At 37.5% G+C, this 19,651-nt stretch overlaps 1 protein-coding gene across 2 annotated transcripts; it reads right to left on the bottom strand.

Moving 5' to 3' along the window:
- Window positions 1-1,631: 1,631 nt before the first annotated feature.
- pdcd6ip (programmed cell death 6 interacting protein) lies at window positions 1,632-18,666 on the bottom strand. Of its 2 annotated transcripts, none has more exons than XM_052584415.1 (18): window positions 18,369-18,666; window positions 16,461-16,509; window positions 16,272-16,341; window positions 14,847-14,974; window positions 14,608-14,761; window positions 14,430-14,530; window positions 11,690-11,821; window positions 11,342-11,564; window positions 11,103-11,226; window positions 8,815-8,992; window positions 8,259-8,370; window positions 7,899-8,068; window positions 6,737-6,985; window positions 6,318-6,452; window positions 6,128-6,222; window positions 5,924-6,044; window positions 5,655-5,845; window positions 1,632-2,880 (listed from the first exon to the last, which is right to left on the bottom strand). In XM_052584415.1, exons 1-18 carry the CDS (start codon window positions 18,572-18,574, stop codon window positions 2,706-2,708), a joined length of 2,613 nt encoding a protein of 870 aa, XP_052440375.1. In that variant the 5' UTR covers window positions 18,575-18,666; the 3' UTR covers window positions 1,632-2,705. The 2 variants fall into 2 exon arrangements, with proteins under 2 accessions (XP_052440375.1, XP_052440376.1); XM_052584416.1 differs by having other exon boundaries at window positions 11,690-11,806.
- Between the last annotated feature and the right edge of the window lie 985 nt (window positions 18,667-19,651).

Below are 19,651 nucleotides of genomic sequence, written 5' to 3'. Positions count from 1 at the left end.
CTCTACAGGTCAAAGGTCAGACGATTTGGCAGTGCATCAACAACACAGCTACTGCCGACCCTCCTAAATATATTGATATTTATATACTTATATACACACACCTGTCTCGCTCAATAAATCTCTCATCACTGCCATATAACATTTCTCTTACAGTAAACATGCATAGGGAGAATTTCACACCTGCTTTTTGTCAGTTTGATTGGTTGAGGTCAAAAGAGTTTGGGAAATTAAGCATTAACAGGAAACGAGCTTTCAGCAGGTTGATCGTGAATACAACGAATAGCCATGATCCGTCTTAAGTTATTTCTGTCCCCTTCAAGTATATGTAAACACACCAGCAGCAATGCTAACAATCTGACTCACAATAAATGCATGCACGGTGACTCGTGGCTAGGCACGACCAGAGACCAGAGTAAGTTTTCTCATGTTTGGTATGGATCAAATACAGAACTAAAATTAATAGTAAAATATACATTTTGTTTCTGATTAATTGCCACCTCGATACCTAGGATTCCAAGATTAAAAGATGTATTTTACCCAAATTACCAGTTTGAATTTAATTTGATCAGGTAAAAAGGCAGTGTACTTTGAAACAATAGCAAGAAAAACAACTTTCTATTGTTTTTGTGGTACAAAAAACAAACCTAGGGCTGACAGGATATCGGATTTTTCACTGCAGGATTATAGAGGCCTCAAAAAATTGCCCCAAAACACACCATTACATACAAAAGGAACAATTACACCAAACTGAAAAGAATACAATGCTAACCGTGTTTAGTTTAGTAGTGTCAAAGTAGGACGACTTATTAAAATAACTAAATATTTGCATTCCATACTTGTATTATATAGCGTCTATCAAGCGTCTGAAATAACTTCCTCCTGAGAACTGATTTTTATTTTATAAGGTTATTTCAATCAGCATTGCAATATAAATATTCATTATATGAAAATACCCGAGATGGCTTGAATGCAGATAAACCTTATGCTGCTGTAATCGAGTGCTGATTCCCGTCATGTTTCATCAAACAAAACATTTCTTTCTGATTAAAAAACAAATGACAACCGGTCATTATAATGAATCCCTTTTTCTTTTTTAAATAAGTGGTCATAATGTTTTTAATTAATATATATAAAAAAAATACACATTGTCAGTAACAGTTTTAAACACACACACAAATGTAGTTTACTTCACTTGATTCACTGAGGTTGCAGCTGTTAAATAATTGAACTGCGCTTGTGTTATACATGGTGTTATATAGTCAGTGTTTCAAGTTGGAAGGTACCTTGTATAATTTAAAGCATTAGCTGAGAACATTTTTATTTCATACGCAGGTAAAATGGCCTTTATAACTGAAATATAACCTAATGAACTGGGAATTAATCAAATTCCAAATAAAATCAAATCAAAATCCCAAATGTTTTAAATTGAAACATATCTGAGATCTATAAAATCCCTGCCCTATTACCAAGCTAGATTATAATACAAAACTATTTCCGGAAGTGAAGGGCATTCTAATGCTTGTCAGTAAGAGCCAACAGCTGAGGAGGCATGATGCCAAACAGTGGTGTTAATTACATTATCTGCGTGTGACGCTTTTAGACCATTTTAAACGTCATTTATATAGCTCATAAAGCTTTTGACTGTAGTTACAGTCATGTATTCTCTTTTAAACACACAATATGATTGAGCAGTTAATCAGGTGACAGTTACGTCAATATCCCAAAATGCTCTGTTGATGGCAAATGACACTTGTCAAAACAACAATGCACAGCTCAAGTATATGTGAACCGAGTTTGTTATGACCTAAAGAAAACATCCTTACATAATCAAAACACTTTGATACCTTGATAAACATTCATCTATCTGCATGCGAAAAAAACAAACCCATCCTCTTCCATCTGTATCCATGGAGACAGTCGGTTCAGCATGGCTCTTTCAAGACAGAAATAGCATGGGAATAATTATCGAACAAACACACTTGAATTCATGTGTGGTGACAGTCAGACTTGCAGCCACACTCACAGCCCAGCCTATTAATCTGAACACAATCTGGTCAGCTGTTGGATTTGGCACTGGATGAACGCAAAACAAAGTCAGCAAAAACCAAAAATTCTGAAAGTACGCCTACAGGCTCAAAGTACCATGCACAGAAAGGGAACAAAAAAAATCTTTAATATCAGACAGGTTTTAAATCACATAAAAACAATAGAAACACAAAAATGAATTATTTTTAGTGACAAATCCATTTCTCTAAGATGTATAACTGTTCCTTTCCCGAAGTGATGATTGTAGACTGAACATAAGGAGGTATAATGATACAACTACAACCATGGTGTTTCTCCCAAGCAATTAAATCAACATCATCAAGGAAAAAAAAAAATCAGCTCTTGCATTAGATTATATGTCAGTATTCATTACAAAAATAAGATATAAGCAGTGGCAGGCAGCCAGCAGCTTCACTTCAGAAAGAGAGAGACAGATCAGATCAGATCTTCCCTCGACGAGACAAGCACACCTGCTTTGTAACCCTTGGCCTAAAATCTACCCACAAAGAGGGGGAGGGGCCTGCATTCTAAACCCTGCCCAGATAAACCAGATGTTAAGTGGAGAGCAAGTGTGAGTGCAGAAGTGTTAATAGTTAACTGTAGTAAAAGGAGTGCTAGTTTACAGGAATGAGTGTGGCTGTAGGAGTGAGAGGTGCGCTCTACTGTTGAGGGTAATAGGGCTGTTGCTGTGGTGGTTGTTGAGGATAGGGGTAGGACTGCTGTGCAGGAGGAGCTCCTGGGTATCCAGCCTGCCCCTGGGCTTGATAGGGCATGTATTGCATATTATACTGCCCGTATGCATAGGGGTTATAGGCCATCGGCATCTGGTAATACCTGAGATAGAGGAGCAAAATAACATTTTAGGTTGAACTGGGTAAACATTCTAACTGATAACACCATACTTGCCTAGTTGACTAATCATGGTTCAATTGTTCATATTAAATGTTTTCTGAAGTTTTTTTTTTTTTTCCGAAGGTTTGTGTGTGTAATTAAGGAAATTAACTAATATATGTAATTAAATATTTATTAACATGCATACATTTTTGGGACAGATACCTGAACATTTGATTAAACCAGATTCAAAATTAGTTTAATTCTGTTGACATATTAGACTTAGGTTTTGGGTCTCTCTTCTATCACTGCATAATGCAAAAAAAACACTGCCAAAAGTCAGAAAAAACCCACCATGTTTGTAGGAATAAAATAAATCTGATAAATAACTACTCTATAGATAAAAAGAAAACTGGAAAGTTTGGTATAATTTCCTGGCTCAACCGCTGAAGATATTTCAATTTAAATATACAAATGCAAATAGATATACAGGTGCTGGTCATATAATTAGAATATCATCGAAAAGTTGATTTCAATAATTCCATTCAAAAAGTGAAACTTGTATATTATATTTATTCATTACACACAGACTGATACATTTCAAATGTTTATTTCTTTTAATTTCGATGATTATAACTTATAACTGACAACTAAAGAAACTTCCAAATTCAGTATCTCAGAAAATTAGAATATTGTGAAAAGGTTCAATATTGAAGACACCTGGTGCCACACTCTAATCAGTTAATTAACTCAAAACACCTGCAAAGGCCTTTAAATGGTCTCTCAGTCTAGTTCTGTAGGCTACACAATCACGGGGAAGACTACTAACTTGAGAGTTGTCCAAAAGATGACCATTGACACTTTGCATAAGGAGGGCAAGACACAAAAGGTCATTGCAAAAGAGCCTGTTCACAGAGCTCTGTGTCCAAGCACATTAATAGAGAGGCGAAGGAAAGGAAAAGATGTGGTAGAAAAAAAAAAAGTGTACAAGCAATAGGAATAACTACACCCTGGAGAGGATTGTGAAACAAAACTAATTCAAAAATGTGGGGGAGATTCACAAAGAGTGGACTGCAGCTGGAGTCAGTGCTTCAAGAACCACTACACACAGACGTATGCAAGACATGGGTTTCAGCTGTCGCACTCCTTGTGTCAAGCCACTCTTGAACAACAGACAGCATCAGAAGCGTCTAAAGACAAAAAGGACTGGACTGCCGCTGAGTGGTCCACAGTTATGTTCTCTGATGGAAGCAAATTTTGCATTTCCTTTGGAAATCAGTTTCCCAGAGTCTGGAGGAAGAGAGGAGAGGCACACAATCCATGTTGCTTGAGATCCGGTGTAAAGTTTCCACAGTCAGTGATGGTTTGGGGTGCCATGTCATCTGCTGGTGTTTGTCCACTGCGTTTTCTGAGGTCCAAGGTCAACACAGCTGTATAACAGGAAGTTTTAGAGCACTTCATGCTTCCTGCTGCTGACCAACTTTATGGAGATGCAGATTTAATTTTCCAACAGGACTTGGCACCTGCACACAGTGCCAAAGCTACCAGTACCTGGTTTTAGGACCATGGTATCCCTGTTCTTAATTGGCCAACAAACTCACCTGACCTTAATCCCATAGAAAATCTACTGGGTATTGTGAAGAGGAAGATGTCAGATATGCCAGACCCAACAATGCAGAAGAGCTGAAGGCCACTATCAGAGCAACCTGGGCTCTCATAACACCTGAGCAGTGCCACAGACTGATCGACTCCATGCCACGCCGCACTGCTGCAGTAATTCAGGCAAAAGGAGCCCCAACTAAGTACTGAGAGCTGTACATGCTCATACTTTTCATGTTCATACTTTTCAGTTGGCCAAGATTTCTAAAAATCCTTTCTTTGTATTGGTCTTATGTAATATTCTAATTTTCTGAGATACTGAATTTGGGATTTTCAGTCAGTTATAATCATCAAAATTAAAAGAAATAAACATTTGAAATATATCAGTCGGTGTGTAATTAATGAATATAATATACAAGTTTCACTTTTTGCAATGGAATTAGTGTAGTGTAGTGTACACATGTAGTGTGTATGAGCATTTCTGATTTGTAACACTCTACTTTGGCCGTAATTCTGTGCACAAGCACTAATCACATTAATCATGCAAAGAGCAAGGGCTTCTTACAATTAGGCTTAGGTATTGTAGGAATAGAAATTCAAATTGAATGATTTTGGCTTCTTTAATTAAAGAATCAGATTATTTCATCAACCATAACTTGTTTTTGTGTTCAGTCTTCACTGGCAGAAGAATGCAAGGTTAAGAACCATGATATAGAACTGTTAGTAATTACAATATTTTGTAGAAATGGAATTCATTCTATTTAAGAATAAGTTAATTCATATAGTTGGTAAAAATTAAATTAAATTAAATTAAATATATTTACAATCAACAATTGCCTTGGATTAGTGCATTCTAGCATTGCCATCTTCAACAAAAAGTGGGATCATGAACCTGAGCCAGTAGGTCATCCCTGTACTTTTAGCTGTTTTATGAATACTGTGAATTTGGACATACTACTCTTTTCACAGATAATTTTGTGTCTACTATATATTCATAGGATAAGTATGCATATTTAGATGCAGCCTTACATTTTGTCCAGAAGAAGGGATCTTAGAAGGCAGCATAATCAAGCTGCCCACCTTTTGGCAACTACCTCACTAGGTTATAGAACTGAGCCATGGACTGTAACATGCATAGAGCTTTGAGGACATGGGTAATGGTGAAGGTCTTTATTTACCCTGGGTAGCCTTGATAAGTGGGGTAGGGTGGTCCTTGAGCCTGTGAGGGTGGTGCAACAGGTGGAGGATTAGTGCCGCTAGGAGCCATTGGTGTACTGATTTGAGCAGAAGCACTGGCCGCCTGAGGAGGGACGGTAGGGGGTGGTGGTCTCGCTGGCGGCTGGGGTTTAGCCTGAGGCTGCTGCTGGGTCTGGAACAGAAATATAAAAAATATATTTTCCCGCAGTCAAGAACTTTAACTTTAGAAGTCATCAGTCTGCAAACTCACAAACACAGTCCTGGGCACAGGGGTCGGGCCTCCTGAGGCAGGAGCAGGAGTGTTGGACTGGTATGATGGGACGTTGAATGAAGGAGCGCTCGGCTCACGAGCAATGCTCTGCTGCAGCTCCCTGTCAAATCAGAATATAAGCCATGCACAGTCACTCGGAACCATTATAGTTTGTTCAAACGTGATCACAACTGAATTACATACTTGAGAAGTTCATCCCTCTCAGTTTTACGAGCGAAGACAATGTCGCTGCACTTATTTTGAAACTTTAACAGGATTTCTGTCAGATCATTGTAGAACTGAAAGAAGAGGTAAAGATAGAATGAGACAGCTGAGCGACATATCTTATGTATTATGCATGTGCAGAACTAATATTAGTGCATGAGTTAGTTACTTTAGTGCCCTCTTTGATATTGGAGCTGATCTCTATGTAGCTATCGTGGGCTGAGGCGAGCTTCTTCAAGACCTCCTCCCTGTTATTAGCCTCAGAGTTGGATTGCTTGAGTGCTGAAAACTCCTGGTGAGACACCTGAGACAAGAAGAAAAATAAAAATAAAATTAAAATAAAAATAAAAAACTACCTCGCTAAGTCTCCAATAGTCTCCAGTTGTGCAACAATTATGTCAATTTTTCTTTTTAATTAAAATTTAAGTTGACAGATGCATCTGATTTCATAACTGAGCCTTTGCAGGGCTGTTTTTATGCCTTAAATCTTTCTCTGATTAACTCTGATTAGAATACTGTGACTATCACTTAGTAATTCTTTGCTGAAATACTGGTCAATGTTTTTTATGCGTGAGTTTTTGTGTGCACCTGTATCTGTGACAACAGTTCTTCCTGTCTGCGTAAATTCTGCTGAACACGTTGTGTATGAGAGCCGTAACGTGTCTCCAGCTCACTGGCGGTCAGAGCCTCTTCGTTGATGGCACCATCTTGAGCCAGTGCGGTAAGGAACATTGCGGTCATATCAAAAGTCACCGACTTCACCTCTCCCTCCAGAACTTCCCGTTCCCTCTTCACCTCATCCAGCTGTGCCAGCTGAGCTCTCAGCACGTTTACCACCTGCACAGAAGAGGACAATGCCGGACTGAAGACTAGCATGAGGGTTTGGTCAGGGTTAGTTTGCGAGATAACTGGGTCAACGTGTGAGTATCTTTCACCCAGTGTTATTTTCTTATTTAAATATTATTTTTATTAATATTTTAAGTTCAACAGTAAATTTCTTAAGTTTTAATTACAGTTTTATATTTCTACATTTTTTAAAAAACATTATATATATATATATATATATATATATATATATATATATATATATATATATATATATATATATATATATATATATATTTTTTTTTTTTTTTCAGTTATAGTTTCATTTAGTAATTTCAGTATTTCAACTAATTGATATTTCGGTTACCTCCCAAGGCAACGTTTCTCATTTTCATTTACTTTTAAGGAATAGTTCACCCAAAAATGTAGTCATTAATTAATCACCCTCATGTTGTTCCAAACCAGTAAGAACTTTGTTCATGTTCGGAGCACAAATTAAGATATTTTTGATAAAATCTGAAATCTCTCTGACCCTGCATAGACAGCAACACAACTGAGAGTACCACAACGCATACGCGCTTTTCCCCCAGAACCTTTTTCCCCAGCATTGTTTACGTTCAGGAGAAAGTGTGCACACTGAATGTAAACAATGCTGATTACGTTCTAGGGAAAGCGTGAATCATGGTACCCCTTTGAAATGGCAGAAGACGGTAACTCATGGAGAATAACTGTTGCATAAATTGTTATTTTGTTTTAATAAGCGGTTCGATGAGGGTGAGCAATTAATGACACAATAGGCATTTTTGGGTGAATTAACCATTAAGTGTTTGCATCTGATAGTTATATATTTTTAAATATTGGTTAATCTCTTTTTTTCCCCTTTAATAATTTTTTATAGTTTTAGTTAACAATCACATACACTCACCTCACTGCCCTGCAGAGTCTTGGCAGGGTTGGCAGACGGTATGGCAGCACTGAGCTCATTCTCTGGCTTGCAGAGCAAAGCAATCATCTCACAATGTGAATTGTAACGCTCTCTCACCACCTGATCAGCCTGCACCGCCTTGTCCAGTATATTGCGGAAATTATTTCCCTCTGCATGGAGAAACAGAGAGAAAGGGTTAGGTTCCAGTAGCTCAACTGGTAGAGCATGACACCAGTAACAAAGGTCATGAGAAGGGAAAACACACAAATGGATAATGTGTTTACCTAGAATGCACAGCAAGTCTCATTAGGTAAAAGCATCTGCTAAATGCATAAATGGTAAGTGGAAGTGTGTACATACCTGCTCTGAGTGATTTATACAGATCTCCAGAGGGAGTTCTGTTCCAGCGCTGATTGAATTTGCCTCGGAGTTCATTGTCTGTTGTTTCCTCATCATCTAACATCTTCAAGGACTGTAATAACAACACACAATTTTTGTTCAATAAACTCGCATGAAGTGCGAGTATGTAGTCAAATGGTGTCAAACTATATACACAGCAGGTTTGCATAGTATTTTCCCCATTTAAATTGGGAAATAAACCATTTCAGTATTTTCATTTTATTTTTCATAAAATTAAAAGGAAATATTTATGATTTTGTGCTATTTGGTTACGAGAAATGTATTTAAATGATCATGTGTGTTCGCCTTTGTATAGATGATTAGATGTTTTTCTTCCATCAAAGTCTAAGAGGCTCTTTGTATCTTTTACACTGAAATTGCCATATTCATAGTATTAGATTAGATAAAGATTAGATTAGGTAAATGCACAAACAGAAGCAGTAATACTAGTGATCTCAGACGTTTGGGTCTTGTGGTTTATAAAAGGGTAGAAACAGATGGTGAACGTGTGCATCACCTCATCCAGGATCTCACGGTTCCTCTGCAGTAGTTCAGGGAGATCTTTAATAAGCTGTTCGATGCTCTGTAGGCCGCCCTGCTGAACAACAGCACGACTCTTTTCAAGGATGGACTGAGGGACTGCATCTCCTGACAGATCTTCTAATGCTGCCGGCAGGTTCAGAGACGCCAACACCCTGCCAATCAGCAACAACCAATCAGTCACTACCACCAAACTTCATTGATCCACACAAAATACTGATAAAACTGATCATTTAGACAACATATCCAGGTTTAAATAAAATAATGATGTGTATTATTACATCTGTGACTGATGCCTTATAGGGCTAGTTCACTCCAAAATGAAAATTCTGTCATTAATGAATCACCCTCATGTTGTTCCAAAATCATAAGATCTTCGCTCAATTTCAGAACACAAATGCAGATATTTTTGATGAAATCGGAGAGCTTTCTGACCCTCCATAGACAGCAATGCAACTGACACGTTCAAGGTCCAGAAAGGTAGTAAGGAAGGACATTGGTAAACAGTCTATGTGAAATCACATCAAGATAAAGACTCCTGCAAGCCTGTATGGATCCACCTCCATCATTAAGTTAGTAAATGACACCACAGTGATTGGCCTCATCAGAGACAACAATGAGACAGCTTACAGGGAAGAGGTACAGCACCTGGTCACATGGTGCGCTGACAGCAACCTGCTCCTTAACACCAGCAAGACAAAAAAGAGCTCATTGTGGACTTCACGAAGAAGGAAAGAAGCATGCATGACCCCATCCACATTAACGGGATGGTTGTTGAACATGTTTCCAGCTTCAAGTTACTGGGAACCACCATCTGCGAGGACCTGTCTTGGACCACAAACACCTCCAGCCTGGTCAAGAAGGATCACCAGTGCCTCTTCTTCCTCAGGACAATGAAGAAGAACCAGCTGTCTTCAGCCATCCTGGTGAACTTTTATCGGTGTGCGATCAAGAGCATCCTGACCACAGTCTTGCATCACAGTCTGGTATGGGAACTGCTCAGTGGCTGACCACAAGGCACTGCAGAGGGTGGTGAAAACCGCCCAACGCATCACAGGGACACCACTTCCTGCTATTGAGGACATCCAGAGGAAACGCGGTCTATGTCGAGCTCGCAGCATTCTTAAGGACTCCTCTCACCCCGACCATAGACTGTTTAACCTCCTGCCCTTAACCTGCTTCTGGAGCTTCTGGACAAAGACCAGCAGATTCAGGAACAGCTTTTTCCCTACAGCTGTCTCCTTGCTGAATTCTGCCCACTGACACCCCCCCACAACAAACTCACACACTTCTCACCCCTCCTCCACAGTACATCTGGTTTACAAACAAACAAACAAACCAGTTCACTTGTTATCACTTGCACTAATGTCTGTACATCCAGAACACTGAATAATCCATTTGCACAATGGAATATTTTTCTTTTTTACTGTCCATTGCACTAGTGTAAATGATGTTCATAGTTTCTGCTTTTAGTGCACATACACTTAATACATAATCCATCTGCATCTTATGTTCATAGTACACCTATCTGTATATCATGCTGATTGTTTTTAAAAATCTGTCAATTATGTCCATAGCCTTATCTGTATATTTATTGTACATTTGTAACATATTGTAAACACTGTATCCTGTATCCTATACATACTGCTTATTGCACTTCTGGTTAGATGCTAACTGCATTTCGTTGTCTTGTACCTTACATGTGCAATGACAATAAAGTTAAATCTAAATCTAATCTAATCAATGGTTCAACCTTAATAACAATTTAACAATTTCTTCTCTTCCAGTCAGTCTCTGCCCCCATTCACGAGAGTACCACGATGCATGCGTGTGATGCTGCTGCCACGGCCATTCTGATGTAGAACACACACACACAACACACACTATGCCTTGTTTAAAGTAGAGGAATATGCATATGTCTTGGTAAAAAATATTCTCGTAGCTTCATAAAATTATGGTTGAACAACTGTCACATGGGCTATTTTAACAATGTCCTTACTACGTTTCTGGACCAGTTACCTTGCGGTCTATGGAGGGTAAGAAAGCTCTCAGATTTCATCAAAAATATCTTAATTTGTATTCTAAAGATGAGCAAAGATCTTATGGAATGGAACATAAGTGCGAGTACTTAATGAGAATTTTCATTTTTGGGTGAACTATCCCTTTAAAACAATTGAAATAAAAGCTCTCATTGTACACATTAATGGACTTTTAATGGAGTTTAAATGGACTCATGTAAGAGCAAATATATGCAGCAACACTGACCCGTTGCAGAGATTTGTTGCTTCCCTCATGCTGCCAATCAGTCTGTTGACGGTGTCAGACTTCCTGGAATTGGCTGCACTCACTGACTGCTGCACTGCCATCGGCACCATCTTCTCAAACAGATCTAAACACAAACAAAATGGAGAATAATGCAATTTGTTGAATTTTTCCACATAAGAAACGGGAAAGAACCCCAAAAAAACTAAACAAAAGGATTGTCATGTGTGCATCATTCCGACCTGTGAACTTCTGGCTCAGTGGTGTCTGAATAGCAGCTGTTTTGACCAAAGATGCTTTGCCAATGGGCTCCAGGTCTTTGACCTCTGGCACACGGTCATGGTAAATGAAGTCATTGTCTTTCTTTGCAGCTGTGAGGGCACGACTGATCTTATCTGAGAGGTCCTTTATATTAACATACTCATCGTATCGAGAAGCCACGGTCTTCACCAGCTCTGTGGCGTGCTGCAAGACACGCATGAGAAACCTGAACGTCAACATCAACTATTAATGAAGCTCAAAAGCGAATAAATAAAACAAGCAACCGGCCAGCCAAAAATAAACAGTCTGTCACACACAGACAAACACACCTGCAGTCGAGCGATCTCCTCTCCAAATTTTTTCTTCTGATTGGCCAAGGCTGACTGGTGCAGCTCTGCGGTGGCCTGCATCATACAGTGCTTGGCAGCGAGGACAGGAAGCACTTCCTGGAAATAAAAATACTGACCAGGGAGAGGCAACCACAGCAATCACAAACGCCACGGCAACCACGAACCAACACCACGGGCAACCACAAACGAGCACAGACACACAGCACAGGGCGCAGGAAGAAAAAAACAGAACAGCAAATCAGCACGCATCCTTCAGCAAACACCAACCAAATCCTCACCCAACGCTCATGCAGCATTCACTCACAGATCAACAGGAAAAGAGAAACAAAGGCTGGAGGCTGTGTGAGTGTGTGTCTGTGTATGAGGGGTGTCTAGCAGTCAAATAGGAATCAAGGAAACTTAAATCTCTTGATACAAGTATACAGACACACCCACAGTCAGTCCCTACTGGATTTCGCGAGACTTTTTTCTGATTTTTGTGACCTAAAATTACTGTTACTACAAAAAAATTTCTGCTGCTTTTCTCAAAACTTATGGCGATATTTGCGGACTTTCTTATTGTTTTGCAGTGAAAATATAGACAACATATACAGACAAAATTCTTCTAACATCGTTATGACTTCTCTGACTTTGAGAACCCTTGTAGGGCTCCAGACTTACATTCGAGGACACCAGCACCAGTGACATTAAAGGGTTATTTCACCCAAGAATGAAAATTCGTCCATCTACTATTCACCCTTGAAGCATCCTAGCTGTATGAGACTTTCCTCTTTCAGAATAATCCAGTCAAAGTTATATTAAATATCAGGGCTGGGTATCGATTTTAGATGTCCTGATTTGATTCGATTTCAGTTCACAAACTCTCTATTTGATTCTCGTTTTTTTTTAAATATATATATTCATTACATTCAATGAATATAGTTTAATACAAATGCTATTGAAATTTCTAGTAAATGAACACTAAACATCAGCTTACAAATGGTGAATTTATAAAAGGCAATTAAGAGCCACAGGCCTGTATTTTAAACCTTTTTTTTTTTTTGTATATTGTATTTTTTAAACAAAAATAGGACCATATAAAATGCTCCTCCTAATTTTTCAAGTAATCAGATGAAGGAATAAAACTATTTAATTTATCCTAATCAAATGAAAAACCCTTTTATTTTATGGCAAACAAAGTGCTGCACAACAGCAATTAAACAATGTGATTATTTCTTTAAAAATACTAAACTGCTAAAATGAACTTTTATTTTGACGGGTTGCCATGAGGAACTTGCAGCTGCTGTATATGTGATACGCTGGTAGTTTTGTCAAATTAAATGGTAAAACGCTAATGAAGTGACTCTCAAATTTGTGTATTCATATCTTCATAGTGAGATGACAGAGGTTGAAAACACTGCAAGCGTCGTCTGCACTTGTGTAAACAGAAAAGTGAATTGCAGCATCCATCGTTCATTCATTCACTGAAATTATTGTGCCTTTACGCATGATGTCAAATGCTTTTGCTGATTTTTTGTATTCCTATAGAATTTTGTCAACAGTATCTCTGCCATGATAATCACTAAATGAGTGACATGATTTCAGTTGTAACATCCCGCAAGGTAAATAATAGAGTGAGTGGAGAAGACTAATGAAAAGATTTACATTAATCCGATCTTTTACGTTAAATGTTTGCTGAAATAAATAACGGAAAAGATCGATTCAAGGCTTTTGAGAATCGATATTGAATCAACGTCTTTTTAAAAAAGTTTTCTGCTCACCCTATTAAATACTGGCCTTGCACATCTTCTGGTTCCCCGCAGTCAGCAGAAGTAAGAAATCTGAATATTTATCTTACAAAAACACATGGATTCGCTACAGGGGGCCTTTATTCTCCCCACAGAGCCGTATGAGGGACGTTTTATTAAAGGTGCATGCACTTTATTTCACTCCTTCTGAAATGTTGACAACAAACACCCACTTACCCCATTGAAAGGCTTGGAAGAGCGAGGACAGTATTTAATATAACTCTAATTGGATTATTCTGAAAGACGAAAGTCACATAAACCGAACTCCAAACTGCTCCCCGGTCGCTGCAGCATTGGCTGCCCACTGCTTCAGGTGTGTGTTCACAGTGTGTGTTTTCACTACTGTGTGTGTACATGCACTTGAATGGGTTAAATGCAAGGTCATCATACTTGGCCAAACGTCAGTTCACTCGCTCACTTCTGAATTTAAGATGTAAAATGCATATCTACAATATGTCTCTAAGACGTTTCTTGTCAGATGTCAAATAAACATTTCTGAGACGTTAATCAGATTACTCAGATTTTTTTGAAGACAGATGTACTTGTGCTGTCTGTGTAGTTGAGATGGAGATACTATGAACTTTTATTACTGTCGTTCTGCTTATGGTTTGTTTGTCCAATGTAGCTCTTTTATATCGGTCATGATGAGAACACAAGGCTGTTCATTCCATTTTTGGAACCTTTCTTTAACTGAATGTGCGTTACGATGACGTCAAGGGACGCGCCTAAGCCCAAAATCTGATTTGAGATAAATTCCGTGATCACAGAATTGCAAAATCCTGGAGGGACCGCACAGTGATTGCTGCATGCAGTATGTGGAGATCTTTGCCTAATGTTTTAACAGCATCTAGTTTGATTGCACAGTGACCCCTAGTGGATCAGCTACTAACCCCACTAACATGTCTGTCATATGTACTGAAAGCTACACATACCTTAGGCAAATTCTCTTTGTATTGACATTGCTTGAAAGCATCGCCGTAGTAATCTGCCGCCTGATTGGCAAGTTTAGCGACAATGGCGTCCTTCATCTTATCTGTGAGGTGAAACATTAGACAATTAAAACTGTGCAAACTACAAGCAAAAAATGCACACTCATAAACACAGACGCACCAGCAGTGGCTTTGAGAACGAAGACCTCCTGTGCCTGGCTGAGCATGATCTGACTGAGCGTGCCCACCGTCTCGGGGGATATGTCCATGGTGGGCTCTCTATTCAGTGCAGAGAGCACTGTATCCTTTATATGAGCAAATGCACCACTCGCCAGCTGGAAAGAGACAGGAAATGCTTGAAACACTTTTATTTCTCTTTGATTGTCTGTGTTGTTGAAGGACTAAAGGTCAAAATCAAACCTGGTAGAACTTGGCGGCGGTCTTCAGTCCCTCGTCATTGTCGAGATTCTGCTCAGAAGCAATCTGACTGGCCAGCGCGCCCACATTAAACAACACGCATGTCTTCTCATAGCCCACACTCGCCAATGCTGAAGCAAACAAACATATAAATAAACTGACTTTTATACATAAGCAAAGCACTATAAATTTGTACTGGTACTGTATATAAAAAAATTTGCTATATAAATAAAATTTCTTTGTCTAAGCATTTTACTATTAACACCATCAAATATTTAGTACTTTATCCATATATGAATAACAAGTAACTTTAGTATTTTTAAATCTTAATTTGACATGAATAAAAAAAAAGAGATTTATCATGCAACCCTAAAAACGATATGGTCTAAAACACAAAAAGAGTACCAACAAAGAAAATGGAAATCAGGACACTGCATTACAAAAAGCTGAGAAATAAGTGGTAACGTAGTAGTAAGTAATAAATAACGTATGCAATGAGTCATGTGATTAAGTTATGGAACTACTGGAGATAACATTATTTATGTGCAAACACAATAACTCAATGTACCAAAACTGTTTCTCCTAAATTTTAGTTTATAGTTCTTCTGTAATTCTGTGGTGCTATTGTTTAATGACTATTTATTTGCATGCAGCATCAGTATTTAGGTAAATATTTAGGTATGGTCAACTGTAGAATACAGACAAGTTTACTATAATTTTTTTTAAAGATATCTTGCTTTTGTGAGGATAGGAAAACTCTAATAAATTTCTGTAACATTCTGTAATATTGTACTGGTTTCTGGAACATTCCAGAACATTGTGAGACTAGTTATAAAAAGTAAAAAATCATCAAATGTACACTTCTAAAGCGTTGGAAGACTCACTTTTGGTAAGTTGTTATTTTAAATGTACCATGTAAGTTTTATGCATGAGGAATAACAGATTAGCTTCTATAAGTCGTCAAGGCACTGTTAATGTTTCACAAAAAGTAAAGTTATTTATTTCCTTTATGTCAAACTTCAAATAGAAACATTAAAAATAAAACCAAACATGTATAAAAATGTGTTTCACAGTGTGAAGTTTCTTTGTTAACAAGTTGTGCTGCCCTTCCTTTTACTGGATAAGGTTCCTGGTTCTGTTTAGAATTAATTCATATTTTCCTTGAATATGGATGAAAGAAATATAATCTTTATTGCATACTTCAAAGGCTTTTACATTTTTTTTTTAACAAACTATATATAACTATCTGCAATAAAGCATCTACCAAGACAATAAATGCCTTAAAAACAAATTACCCATAGGGCACTTTTGTAATGCATTTGAAAGTACTAATGTGTATCATTAGAGTATGCAACACAAATAAATTAATTTCACCTTAGGTGCATTTGTTTGTATTGACGTGCTTATTTTGTTATAAAATATACTCACCAAGCTTGACTGAGCCTCCAAAAAGAGATCCTTTATCAAAAGCATCTTTCCATGTAAATGTCAGACATAACTAAAAAAAAAAAAAAGTGTATTATTTACAGGCTTATGAATATGTTAAAATTAATCTATATTATTATAATCCATTACTGTCGTGAAACAAATGAATGGGTTGATATTCATTTAGGTTACCTCTGTAAATGGAAATTTGGATTCAATTGCACAGAGCTGATCATAATATCTAAAGAGGAGAGAGAAAAACAACGAGAAAAGCTGTTAAAAATGGAAAGTGTGAGGGAAAAAAACTTTTGTTTCTTTAGATGGAATGTAAACCATAATAACAAAAAATGTAGCCATGACAGCATTCTCATGTGACTATTAGTTTGTCATGAGAAGCAACTGACGTAACCTCATTGTTACAGAGCTAGCTACTGACACAAAAACATTTCCTTCCTAGAAGAAAAGAAGAGCATTTCTCCACACCTCTACTCCATATGCTTTCTATCTGCTATTTCTTGCCTCTCGGCACTATAAAAAGAACATGACCGGAGACTGGAGAGGGAATACCGCTGATGGGTGTTGCCCAAGGGGCTCTTCTACATGCAAACCAAACACCAGTCTAACTAGAAGCTACAAAGCAGGCCATTCATCTTGACATTGAGCATGGCTACAATCACCAAACAAAAAGCTTATTCCTATAGCAACACACTTCTTATTCACTCTCCAGATGGCACCAGCCATGTCGCTACATTAACTCAACTACATAAAAAAAAAACACATGCAGAATCTAACAGCTGACTGAAAACAAGACCTAATTCATATTAAAGTCAACAGGTTTAAGTAGAATTAAAACACACAATTTTGTTACTTTTCTTAATATTAAAAAAAAATATGTAATCATGTTTATCTTAAGGTATCATAGAATGTATATAATAAATTAGAACAAATTTCACAATTCATTTAAATAAACATTTCCGTAAGAACGAAACAATAAAAGGCGACAAAAATTGAGTGCTGAAGGCGTGATGCAGCAAATCCGATTTTGTTTAACAAATTAACTAGCCATTTCCTCAACTCTTTCAAAGCAAAATATCAGCTGCTGGTTTGTAAATAAAGAAATAAAGCATGAAAGCGCAGTTACAAATTCTTCTCAAAATAAAACGCATACGTCACTCACACACCTGTATTCACATGACGTAATGGAATCACGTGAAAACTAAGTGGACAATAACTGACCAAATTACTTTGTGTAAAGTATAGAATTAATATTAATATAAACACTCGGAACATATTTTTTTCATTTACTTCTGTTATTTGCGTCGAATGATTTACCATTAATCTATAGTGAACGTTTGAAGAGGTCAATCTGAATGACACCCGAGTCACGCAAAAACAGGAAGCTGGGTGACGTTTGATAAATGGGTTTTGACGAATTGCGTTTTACGAACTTTTTTATTTTATTTTATTAATTAACTTTAAGGTAAAATGTATGTGAAAGCAACCTTTTTTTTTACGTTTTATGTTTTCCTAGTTTAATTTAAACGGTCATGTGATTTAAGTAAGAATTTTAAAAGTACATTTGTAGCCTCTTAATTAATATGCAAGTATGATACAAATTAGGTGGAGTGTAACGTTAGTATCTCACACCACAGGATGTCAACTACCCCAAAATCTCAAATGCCCAATTATAACGACGTAACGTTCAACTGCATACCAAACACACTGGCAGACGTCAATACACTAATTTGAGCAACCAGCATGAGCAACACCTCCAGTTCACGTTTTATATGTCTATGAAGCAAACAGAAACAGATAATAAAGTCTTAACGTAACTAGTTCTGTTATCAGACAGTATCAGATCTACATAAAAGAGAGACATGTAGTCGCACGTTTGCGGCATAAAAATGGATTAAACTTGCTAGCTTCCCGTGCTTCAGATATCTTCTGCAATCCGCGAACAGAAAATAACAGCCACTTTAGTAACTTTAAATCATACAGACTGAATAACAAACCACGAAACAGAGCTGTCAATATTTAAAAGGTGTCAGAAATAAACACCCAGTGAAAGTTCGTGTTCGTGTTGTGCTGTCAGGCTCTCACCGCAGCAGGATCTCCAGCGAGCTCTCGTGTTTGTCCAGCGGCCTGCCGAGAGCACTTTTACGCAGCTTATTGAGCTCCTCCACGGCCCGGAGATACTCCGTCTGCTCCTCACCGGGAGGATACGTGGACGTTACAAATTTCGACAGCGGTTTCACTAAGTCGACCTCAGAGGACTTCTTCAACGGGACAGAAATAAACGTCGCCATTTGGGCCAGCGTGAAACACAGTTGCAGTGGAGAATGAGAAAACACTGCAGACGGACAAAAACAAAGGCAGAGCACTTCCTGCTTCTCCGGAGTGCGTCATCACGTCAGATGTACTGTCAAAGAAAGTTACGCACGCGCATTCTGCGCATTTAAATCCATAACTGTGTAAATAGCGTTTTATTTCCATGCTGCTGCACTGGAGTCTTATATAAAACTGTATTTTAGTTTAGTATATATAAAGTCTATAGATGTAGTATGTTAAACGTTTTGCATTCATATCAAATTTTTGCTGGGTATAACATAACTAATCAGGTGCATGACGAAGCTTAAACTTATCTTAGTAAGTGCACTGTACCTGTAAATCACTCAAAAAATAAATAACAATTTCACTGGGATCTGGACGATGGGTTTCAGAAGTGACCTCTATGGAAGTGAAAGACAAATCCCAAGTTTGATCCATATAGGAATTTAATATACATATATATAGTTCAATATGAGGGAGAACGTTTTTCCGAGTGACTCATCCATTTAGTCTTGTGACCATTTATTTGTAATCACATAGTTAGTTACCTGCCTGAAGTATGGAAAAAGTGACATAGTTAGTTACCTGCCTGAAGTATGGCAAAAATGATAAGAATCTTATTGTTAATATCTGATAATACTTTACAATAAGGTCCCATTTGTCAATGTTAGTTAATGCATTAACTAACAAGAACTAACGAGAAGTAATACAAGAGTTTTTTTTGTCACTTAACCATTCTATTGTTAGTTCATGTTAGCTCAAGTTCATCAAATAATATTAACAGATACATTTTATACATGCATTTATTCAAATATATTTTGGTAAATGTTGAAATTGATATTAAGATTAATAAATGTTTTTGAAGTTTATTTTAATGTCAATTAATTGAATCTTATTGTAAAGTAGTACCACGTATTTTGTATGACAAAATGTATCTACATTGCACACTAAATTAATTTAACCAACAAATCTCATACATGTTGGTGAAATGCCAATGTACAAAATTATTTTATAAAGATTATTCCTGAATTATTAGCATTTTCCCCATGTATCAT

Source organism: Carassius gibelio, chromosome B19 (assembly GCF_023724105.1).
Source record: "Carassius gibelio isolate Cgi1373 ecotype wild population from Czech Republic chromosome B19, carGib1.2-hapl.c, whole genome shotgun sequence".
Lineage (NCBI taxonomy): Eukaryota > Metazoa > Chordata > Actinopteri > Cypriniformes > Cyprinidae > Carassius > Carassius gibelio.
This window is presented reverse-complemented; position numbering and strand designations above follow the sequence as displayed.

Coding starts and splice junctions, on each gene's coding strand:
- pdcd6ip (XM_052584415.1), bottom strand. CDS start 18,574: ATGGCGACGTTTATTTCTGTCCCGTTGAAGAAGTCCTCTGAGGTCGAC. Junction 14,975..16,271: donor TGGAGGCTCAGTCAAGCTTG/GTGAGTATATTT, acceptor TGTTTGCTTCAG/CATTGGCGAGTGTGGGCTAT. Junction 14,531..14,607: donor CGTTCTCAAAGCCACTGCTG/GTGCGTCTGTGT, acceptor TTCACCTCACAG/ATAAGATGAAGGACGCCATT.